The sequence below is a fragment of the Rhinopithecus bieti genome, unplaced genomic scaffold (assembly GCF_001698545.2).
Source record: "Rhinopithecus bieti isolate Rb0 unplaced genomic scaffold, ASM169854v2 scaffold_7684, whole genome shotgun sequence".
Lineage (NCBI taxonomy): Eukaryota > Metazoa > Chordata > Mammalia > Primates > Cercopithecidae > Rhinopithecus > Rhinopithecus bieti.
Genome location: NW_016806071.1, coordinates 3,471,411 through 3,482,028, shown reverse-complemented (window position 1 = coordinate 3,482,028; position 10,618 = coordinate 3,471,411). Strand labels below are relative to the sequence as shown.

Genomic DNA, 10,618 nt, shown 5'->3' with positions numbered 1-10,618 from the left:
ATATAATTATATATAATATATTTCATTATTATATAATTAATTATCAATATGTTATTATCAATATTATAGAATTGTTAGTTTTATATATATACCCTGTTACTCAGTAATTCTACTTCTAATTAGCTGCCTTAAAGAAATAGTTGCATTAGAAGAGGACAGACATCTTGAGAACCTGTCACATTGGAAACTAAATGTCCATAGGTAGAGGAATGGATCATAAACTGTGGTATAATAGAATAATGAAATATTGATACCATAGGTAAAAGGAATGAACTAGCTCTAAATGTACCATATTATTTGCTCTTTATGGTAACTGGGTAGGGTATAGATCATGTTATTACTTTCATTTTGCAGATGAGGAAACTGAGATCCAAAGTCACCGAATGAGTGACAGAGCCAACTCTCCCCTTCACCCTCCTTCCTCTCCTTATCCCTGTTGCTGTGAAAAGGGCATCCCTACAATGTGCCAGATACTGTTTGAAATTTCACACGCACCATCTCCTCTAATCTTTCCAGCTATCCCAGTGAGGTAGGTCTCATTATAACCCATTTTACAGATGTAAAAATCAGGTCTCAGAGAGCTTAGATAATTTGCACAAGGGGTCATACATAGCTTGTGATTGTGGAGCTGGAAATCAAACATGTCTTTCTGCCTCCAAAGTCCTGCTCTTTCCATCCTCCTAGAGCAGGACTGTGGGATGTTCTGGCTTGTGCTCTATGCTCCTAGGCTCACCCCACCCTACCAATCCCCTAGGTCCTACTTTTCTGGCTCAAGGGGAGTACAGTTCATCCCTCGGCCCTGTGAGTGGAAACCATCCTCCTGCTTTTCACTGCTCAGCCACCAGCTGGATTATTCAGTCACGAGGATTTGAGACAGCATGTCCTCTTGCTTTTTGCTTCTTATTTTTAAGAAGAAAAGTGCATTGCCTGACCTTTTACTAAATAACAGCTTTAGGTTCTCTCTGCCTTTTGCTCAAACTCAGCTCTTAGTTCCTCCCCTTCTTCTTCATTAAGTGTTGTCCTCTCCTTCCCTCTGCACCCAGAGCATCAACCCAGGAGCCTCCTTCTGCATCTGAGACGGTTATAGGCCCACTATCTTACATTCATCAGAGCTTTACTGTTGACAGACTTTCATTTCTGTTTGCTCTCTTGCGCTTCAATAGGACATAGAGAGAGGCCTTTACCCCCACTTTATAGCAGAGGAAACCAAGGCTCAGCCAAGGGAGATGAACTAAGTCCACACAGCCAGTGAGCATGTGTCACGGCAATGTCAACCCAGATCTCCCAGACTCTAAAGCCTATGATCACTGCACTGTCCCTTGGGGTCCTTATCTCTGAGTATGGAGGCAGGGGTGGGGTGGGGAGTGCCTTGGCAAGAGCAGAGTGTAAATGGAAAAGCAGTTTCTGAAACAGGCTTCTTTCCCTGCCCAGGCATTCTGTACTCTGTCCCATCACCCCCACACGCATCCCATCCCCAAACTTGGGATGGCAATGAAGACCATAACTTTAACTTGGGATGGCCATGAAGACCATAACTTTCTTATTCTGGTACTTTGTGAGGAAGTGGCTAGGTCAGAAAAGTGACTGAGTTCCTACTGTTGAGCTGGGCACTGTGCTAAGGACTTCAAACACATCATCCCCTTCAACCTGCTCAACTACTCTGCCTGTATTATCAACTCCCATTTTGCAGATGAGGTCAGTGAGGTTAGTGTAGAGGTGATATCTAGGTACATTTAATAAGATACTAAAACATTGGGTGGAAAATTAAAGAGTACAATTCTTATGCTCTTCTGAAAGGTGTTGGTGAAGAGGTCATTAGTCAGCCATTCTCATCAACTAGAACTCAAAGACTCCTAAAAATAAAGTCTGATGCTCTCACTGTATAGATGGGGCAGCTGAGGCCCAGAGAGAGGCCGTTATGTGCCTAAGGTCACCCAGCCAATTGGTGGCCAAGCCTTTGCCTCCCAGCCAGAGACCTTTCCCTGCAGCAGCTGTCCCTATACTGCAGAATGACTTTCATCAGCCCCTCCCACCTTCCACAGAAGGCTCAGTCATGTCACCCCAGAGCCCACTGCTTTTTAATTAACCATACTTGAGAGGTAACACCAAGGAACCAAATGTGCCTCACTCAGTGATGAGTTTGTTTTGACTCATCTCCAAACGGGGAGAACCTGAGAACTCCTTTCCAAGCTGGTCATCACAGGCTAGGCCCATGTTCAGGGTTGAGAACCCCAGGTAATGGGGGACTGGCCACAGAGGTCCTTGGAGAAAGGAGAGAAGGCACAGCGCTGAGCAGAGATGCCAGAAAACCTGGCTCTAATCTTGGCCTTGCTGCTCTCAGTGTGTGGCCTTAAGCAAGTCATTTTTCTCTCGACCTCAATTTACTCTAAAATGTGTACCATCATTCCTACTAAGGAAGTTGTTGCAAAAACTAGAAATGGTGCTTACTGGTATTTAATTAGTCTCAAACACATAGCAGGCTTTTTACCAATTAGTAGTTCTCATTTTAATTATTATTAGGTGCTTCAATGTTTACATGTTAGTAATCTCAAACATACCATTTTCTTTTTTAAAAAACCCTTTTTTTTTTTTTTTTTTTTTTTGAGATGGGATCTCCCTCTGTTACCTAGGCTGGAGTACAGTGGTGTGATCTTGGCTCACTGCAACCTTCACCTCCCGGGTTCAAGCAATTCTCCTGCCTCAGCCTCTCATGTAGCTGGGACTACAGGCACCTGCCACCACACCTGGCTAATTTTTGTATTTTTAATAGAAACGGGGTTTCACCGTGTTAGCCAGGCTGGTCTCGAACTCCTGACCCCAGGTGATCCACCCGTCTCAGCCTCCCAAAGTGCTGGAATTACAGGTGTGAGCCACCACGCCTGGCCTAACCGTTTTTTGTTTGTTTGTTTGTTTGTTTGTTTGTTTTTTAACAGCTTCCCGCATAAGCCAAAATGTGATGTAATTGCTAAAAAAAAAAAAAAAAAAAGTGAGTGGAACCTCAGGTCACATTAACAGAGTAGAAGGTCTGGAAGCAAAGGAGTGATTATCTATTTTAACTTTCAGTTGGATAGAACTCAGCAGCCATCACATCTCAGAAATAACTTTTTATCGTCTATTCTGTAGGTTCCCGACTTTGGTTTTCAATTTCCTGAGGGTCCCCAAACATAGCAGTGGGGATTCTTGAGCAATCTCCAATATGGCAAAGGTTTTTTTTGTTTTGTTTTGTTTTTAGACAGAGTCTCGCTCTGTCGCCCAGGCTGAAGTGCAGTGGCGCAATCTCGGCTCACTGCATCCTCCACCTCCCGGGTAGCTGGGATTAAAGGCACCTGCCACCACGCCCGGCTAATATTTGTATTTTTGGTAGAGATGGGGTTTCACCATCTTGGCCAGAGGCTGGTCTTGAACTCCTAACCTCATGATCCACCTGCCTTGGCCTCCCAAAGTGCTGGGATTTACAGGTGTGAGCCACCGCGCCCGGCCAAACAATTTTTTTTTTTTTTGGAGACGGAGTCTTGCCCTCTTGCCCAGGCTGGAGTGCAATGGCACCATCTTGGCTTACTGCAACCTCTGGCTCCCAGGTTCAAGCAATTCTCCTGCCTCAGTCTCCTGAGTAGCTGGGATTGCAGGCGCGCACCACTGCACCTGGCTACAACATTGCAAAGGTTTTACTGGGACCAAGTTTCTTCTCTTTGAGCTAGAATTATATCAGTTCCAGGGGGTAATTAACATAGGTGCTCTCCTGCTGATCAGAACTCTTTGATTAATACAGAATGGAAAAAATTAGTACTTAATAATTGCAGTCTATTATGTAGACAGAATCCTTCAGAACTTGGAGTTCAAAGAAAAAGAAGTAGAAAAATTAGGCCAGTTGTATTTTCTACACTATTTTATGAAGTAGTAACAGATCCAGAGAGGTGAAGGGTTTGGCACAAAGTAGCACAATGATTTAATACCAGAATAAGGACTTGAGCCAAGGTCTCGTAACTCCTGGAAGCCCGGGGGATTCCCCAGAGCCCTGGCTGGCCAGCTGCTCAGAGCCCCATAATTTGAGATGGACTTTGACCAATCAGGTGATCAGAGGCAGGTGACTACTTCAGATCTGGGAACCAGGTCATGTGAGGATTAGGTAAAGAGCTGGGGATAGTTGGCCTAGAACAGAGGAGACTCCGGGCTCACAGCCTAGGGCCTCAGATCTCTGCCAGGTTGTTCTGGGACAAGAGGATCAGACATTTTTATGAGGATCGAGAGAACAGAGCTGAAATCAGTGGGGAAAGCCACAGGGAGATGGATGTTGAGTCAATAAAGGTAGAACTTATTTAGAGTATACCTGAAATACTGCAGAGAGCAACTCCATCACTCTTGGCCGTATTTCACTCACAAATTTGTAATCCTTGGGTTTGTTTTGTCTTGTTTTTTTAAAAAAACACCTCTATCCATGGAAGGTAATCAGGAAAAGGCTAAATATGGGATTCAGCTAAAAGGATTGTTGTATTGAAGAGAAGGTTGAAGTAAATCCCTGTACCAGTTGGAATGCCTTAAAATGAAAGCTTAAATAACGAAGAATCCCAAGGTGTCTATAAAACATGCACAAAATAACCTGTTAGAACTAGGTGTGTTTGGGCCAGGCACAGTGGCTCACGCCTGTAATCCCAGCACTTTGGGAGGCCGAGGTGGGCAGATCATGAGGTCAGTAGATCAAGACCATCCTGGCTAACATGGTGAAACCCCATATCTACTAAAAATACAACAAAATTAGCCAGGCATGGTGGCAGGTGCCTGTAATCCCAGCTACTTGGGAGGCTGAGGCAGGAGAACGGCATGAACCCCGGAGGCGGAGCTTGCCATAAGCGGAGATTGTGCCACTGCACTCCAGCCTGGGCGACAGAGCGAGACTCCATATCAAAAAAAAAAAAAAAAAAGAACTAAATGTGTTTAGCAAGGTTACAGTAAAGTCAAAGCCAAGCATCAATTGTATTTATATATACTACTAACAAAAAATTAGAAACTCAAACTAAAAACACAATAATACCATTTACAGTTACTCCAAAATAAATGAAATACTTAGGTAAAATTTGACAAAACATGTGCAGGGTCTGTATGTTAAAAACTACAATATCCCAGCACTTTGGGAGGCCAAGACTGGAGGATCACTTGAGCCCAGGAGTTTGAGACCATTCTGGGCAACATGACGAGACTCCTGTCTCTACAAAAAAAAAAAAAAAAAAAAAAAAGCAGGTCATGGTGGTGTGTGCCTGTAGTCCCAGCTACTGGAAGGCTGAGATGGGAGGGTCGCTTGAGCCCAGGAGGCGGAGGCTGCAGTGAGCCAAGATCACACCACTGCACTCCAGTCTGGGTGACAGAGCAAGACTCTGTCTCAAGAAAAGAGAAAGCTACAAAATGCTTAGCCAGGCATGATGGCATGTGGCTGAGGTGGGAGGATCCCTTGAGCCCAAGAGTTCAAGGCTCACTTGTAAGCTATGATCATGTCACTGTACTCGAACCAGGGCAACAGACGGAGACCCGTGTCTCTAAAAATAACCAACCAAACAAAAAAACTACAAAATGCTGACGAAGGAAATCAAAGAAGACCTAAAATGGAGAGATACACTATGTTCATGAATTGCAAAACTTAACATAGTAAACATAAAAATTGCAACCCAGGCCGGGCGCGGTGGCTCAAGCCTGTAATCCCAGCACTTTGGGAGGCCGAGACGAGTGGATCACGAGGTCAGGAGATCGAGACCATGCTGGCTAACACGGTGAAACCCCGTCTCTACTAAAAAAATACAAAAAACTAGCCGGGCGAGGTGGCGGGCGCCTGTAGTCCCAGCTACTCCGGAGGCTGAGGCAGGAGAATGGCGTAAACCCGGGAGGCGGAGCTTGCAGTGAGCTGAGATCCGGCCACTGCACTCCAGCCTGGGCGACAGAGCCAGACACCGTCTCAAAAAAAAAAAAAAAAAAAAAAATTGCAACCCACCCTTTTTTTGAGACAGGGCCTTGCTCTGTTACCCAGGCTGGAGTGCAGTGGCATAATCTAGCCTCAACTTCCTTGGCTTAAGTGACCCTCCCACCTCAGCCTCCCAAGGAGCTCAATGGAAAAGAATTCACAGAAAAATAAACAGAAAATTAGGCCAGTCATATTTTCTATTCCATTTTATGAAGTAGTAACTGAGATCCAGAGAGGAGAAGGGTTTGGCACAAAGTAGCACAATGTTTAATACCAGAATGAGGACTTGAGCCAAGGTCTTATAACTTCTGGAAGCCCCTGGAGTTCCCCTGAGGCTTGGCTGGCAGCTGCTCAGACCCCCATAATTGGAGAGGGACCACCACACCCTGTTAATTTTTTATTTTTGTAGAGGTGGGTTCTTGCCATGTTGTCCAGGCTGGTTTTGAACTCCTGGGCTCAAGCAATTCTCCCTTCTTGGCCTTTCAAAGTACAGGGATTACAGGTGTGAGCTACTGTGCCTGGCCAAAATGGCAGCTTTTTTTGTTTGTTCGTTCAATAGATAAGCTAATTCTCAAATTTATATATAGAGAGACAAAGGAACTAGAATAGCCAAAGTAATACTGAAAAAGAATAATAAAGTTGGAGGAAATCACACTACCCAATTTTAAGACTTATAGTATAACAACAATGATAAACAGTAATGAGGTTAGTGTGGTATTGGATGAGGGAAGGACACATGCATAGATCAAAATATGGTCCAGAAGTAGACTGACGTCATAAGGTTGTCCAACAGATTTATTTTATTTTATTTTATTTTATTTTTGAGACGGAGTCTCGCTCTGTCGCCCAGGCTGGGGTTCAGTGGCGCAATCCCGGCTCACTGCAAGCTCCGCCTCCCGGGTTCACGCCATTCTCCTGCCTCAGCCTCCTGAGTAGCTGGGACTACAGGCGCCCGCCACCGCGCCCGGCTAATTTTTTGTATTTTAGTGGAGACGGGGTTTCACCGTGTTAGCCAGGATGGTCTCCATCTCCTGACCTCGTGATCCGCCGGTCTCGGCCTCCCAAAGTGCTGGGATTACAGGCGTGAGCCACCGCGCCCGGCCCCAACAGATTTTTGACAAAGGTGCAAAACTAATTCAACTGGGGAAGAATAATCTTTTCAATAAAGGGTGTCAAAACAACTAAACTTCCATAAGTAAAAAATAAACCTTTACCTAGATCCCACACCTTGTACAAAACTTATCTCAAAAAAGATCTAAATGTAAACCAAAAAACTCTAACACTTTTAGAAGAAAACAGGGAAAAATCTTCATGACCTGCGGTTATGCAAAGAATTCTTAAACAAGACATCAAAAGCACAATACATTTTTAAAAAGACAAACCAGTATTCATCAAAGTTCAAAATTTTAATGCTGTGAAAGATACTGTTAAGAGGATGAAAAGGCAAGCCTCAGACTGGAGAATATATTCACATATTTGACAAAGGACTTTTATCCAAAATATATAAGGATTGGTTGGGTGTGGTGGCTCACACCTGTAATCCCAGCACTTTGGGAGGCCCAGGTGGGTGGATCACTTGAGGTCAGGAGTTCGAGACCAGCCTGGCTGACATGGTGAAACCCCATCTCTACTAAAAATACAAGAAGAATTAGCCAGGTCTTGTAGCACAAGCCTATAATCCCAGTTCCTCAGGAGGCTGAGGCAGGAGAATTGCTTGAACCCAGGAAATGGATGTTGTGGTGAGGTGAGATCATGCCACTGCACTCCAGCCTAGATGACAGAGTGATACGTCTCAATAAATGAATAAATAAATAAATAAAACAAAATATATAAAGAACACCCTAAATTCAACATTAAGAAAACAAATGATCGCATTAGAAAATGAGCAGAAGACTTGAACAGACACTTCATTAAAGAGGAACAGAGAACAATCTATGTTTTAAAATGTCCAGGCCTGTAACCCCAGCAACTTGGGAAACCAAGGCAGGAGGATAGCTTGAGCCTAGGAGTTCAAGACCAGCCTGGGCAATATAATCAGACCCTATGTCTACAAAAAAAAAAAAAAAAAAAAAAGTTGGGTATGGTGCTACACACCCGTAGACCCAGCTACTCAGAAGGCTGAGGTAGGAAGATCACTTGAGCCCAGGAGGCCAAGGCTGTAGTGCGCCATGTTCGAGCCACTGCACTCCAGTCTTGGCAACAGAGCAAGACCCTATCTCAAAATAAAATAGTTTTTTTAAAAGGGCATATAGGTGGCAAATAGGCACATGAAAATATGTTCAACTTCATTAGTCATTAAGGAAATGCAGATTAAAGCCACAATGAGATGCCATCTCAGGGAGCACAGGTAATGGAAAGAGATTGAAAGCTTTCAGAAAGAACAGTACATAGATCACTTAGTACATAGATTTCTAAGATCACTTGATCTTAGAAAGATCTTAGATCTCTCTGGCTACAGCATGGAGGACGTGATGGAGGGGCCCCCACTGGAGGCTGTTCCAGGGGTCTGGGCAGAAGAAGATGAAAGCCTGACCTAAGGTGGTAGCCTTGAGGATGGAGAGAAATGGGTGGATACCGCAGATGGCTATTAGGTGGAACCAGCAGGACCTGGCTTTGTGAAAGGGCTGAGATAGAAGGTGCGAGAGATGACTCAAATTTTTGGCTTAAACACTTGATACAATTTTATCTAGAAAGATAGAAATGTTCAATTGTGTCAAATGCTCCTGATTAAAAAAAGAAAAAGGAAAAAAGAATCAGAGTCCTATAACCGGTAAAGTAAAATTTAAAATAATAAATAATGTTAAATGTTCCTGATAAGTCAAGGGAGATGAGGATTTAGAAGTGACCATGGGTTTAGTGACAAATAGTTTGAAGGTATATAGTGGGGGCAGAACCAAGTAAGTTGCAGCTGAACAAGTCGTGAATGGAAGGTAGACAATAATAAGGCCAAGTGGACTTCCTTTCAAGCTTTGATTTAAGAGGAAAAGAGAAGATAAGTCTCTTGACAAAGAGAAGCATGGAATCTATTCTCAAAGCGAGAACAATCTATGTTTTAAAAATGTCCAACACTCCCCTCCATACTAGCTGTGTGGTAATCCTGTATTCTCATCTATAAAATGGATTTCTAATAGTACCTACCTCATAAGGTTATGGTGAAGGTCAAGTCTTCATAGCTCTTAACGATTGTTTCTTGTCTGTTTCCTCCACCAAACTACAAGTTCTTGAGCAACACTGACAGCTGTCAGTGCATGATGTGGTGTATTGTTAATAAATACATGTTAAACAAATGATGCACTGCCCAAAGTAAGCACCAGAGAAGTCAGCTGGGGGGTGTTATCCTGATGGGGAAGAAGAGAGCCCCACACCCTCAGTTTGCTGTTTTCCAGGCCCTGAAGAGGTTTCTCCTGACTGCCAAGGTGTGAACACAGGCATGGCGGCAGAAGTGCCAAGAGTGAGCCCTCTTCGGCAGAGTTACCCCTGCTCGAACCCACAGCTGGAGAGCAATGAGGGGCAGGTTGTGAACTCCAAACGCCTCCTCCATCATTGCTTCATGGCCACAGTGACCACCAGTGACATTCCAGGCAGACCTGAGGAAGCCTCTGCACCCAACCCTGACCCATGTGGACCAGTCCCATAAACGTTCAATAAATGTCTCCACAGCATCCCCTTCTGGAGTCTCTTCAGTGACAGGTGGGAGTGGGAAGGGACTTTAGAGCCTAGCAGGATAAATGAGGGCTTTTCCTAGCAAAGATACCCAGCCTTGCTGTGGACCCTGCCATACTGCTCTGCTTGGCCTATTGTGAGCCAAAGAACTTTGACATGACTCCTAGGAAAAATGGTCAGTAACAACTCCATGCAATGAGCTAAGATCACGCCACTGTACTCTGGCCTGGGCAAGACCTCATCACAAAAAAAGAAGAATGAATGAATGAATGAATGGTTATCAGACTGAATACAGGCTCCAGAGGGTGGGCTCTGCCACTGTGTGGCCTTGATAAAGTCCCTTGTCTTCCTGAGCCTCGGTCCCCTTGCTGGGTTATTGCAAGTGTTCAATGAGGTGATGGACTTGAACTCACTTCATAAACGTTAAAGTACTAGAAAACTTTTTTCTTTTTGAGACGAGTCTTGCTCTGTTACTCTGTCACTCAGGCTAGAGTGCAGTGGCATGATCTCAGCTCAATGCAACCTCCACCTTCTGGGTTCAAGTGATCCTCCTACCTCAGCCTCCCAAGTAGCGGGGACTACAAGTGTGCGCCACCATGCCTGGCTAATTTTTGTATTTTTAGTAGAGATGGGGTTTCACCATGTTGGCCAAGCTGGTCTTGAACTCCTGGCCTCAAGTGATCTGCCTACCTTGGCCTCCCAAAGTGCTGGGATTACAGATGTGAGCCACCACACCTGGCCTGCTAAAAGACTTTTAAAATTACCAACGGATGATAACATAGTAATCCTGCTAAAAGACTTTTTAAATTACAAATGGACAATAGCAGTAAACTATGTCATACTGAAAAACTCTGGAGCCAAATGCCTGGTTAAAATCCTGCCCCTGTCACTTACTTGCTAGTTAACCTCTGTGCCTCAGTCCTCTCATCTATATAAGCTGGAATCGTAGTAGTACCTTCCTCATAGAGCTTGGGGAAGGACTAAATTACTGAGTCCACGCAAGTACAT

The 10,618-nt window shown here is 44.3% G+C and overlaps 1 protein-coding gene across 3 annotated transcripts in view; it reads left to right on the top strand.

Annotated features, from left to right (window-relative positions):
* SHISAL2A (shisa like 2A) overlaps positions 1-9,604 on the top strand; it is a 24,481-nt gene extending 14,877 nt beyond the window's left edge. For 2 of the 3 annotated variants that reach the window (XM_017874594.1, XM_017874596.1), the window contains one exon: positions 9,334-9,604. In XM_017874594.1, the coding sequence (XP_017730083.1) occupies positions 9,334-9,584 (251 nt within the window). In that variant the 3' untranslated portion in view covers positions 9,585-9,604. Of the gene's footprint in view, positions 1-354; positions 530-9,333 lie in introns of all 3 variants that reach the window. The other variant, XM_017874595.1, reaches the window with a different exon arrangement.
* The last annotated feature ends 1,014 nt before the right edge of the window (positions 9,605-10,618 follow it).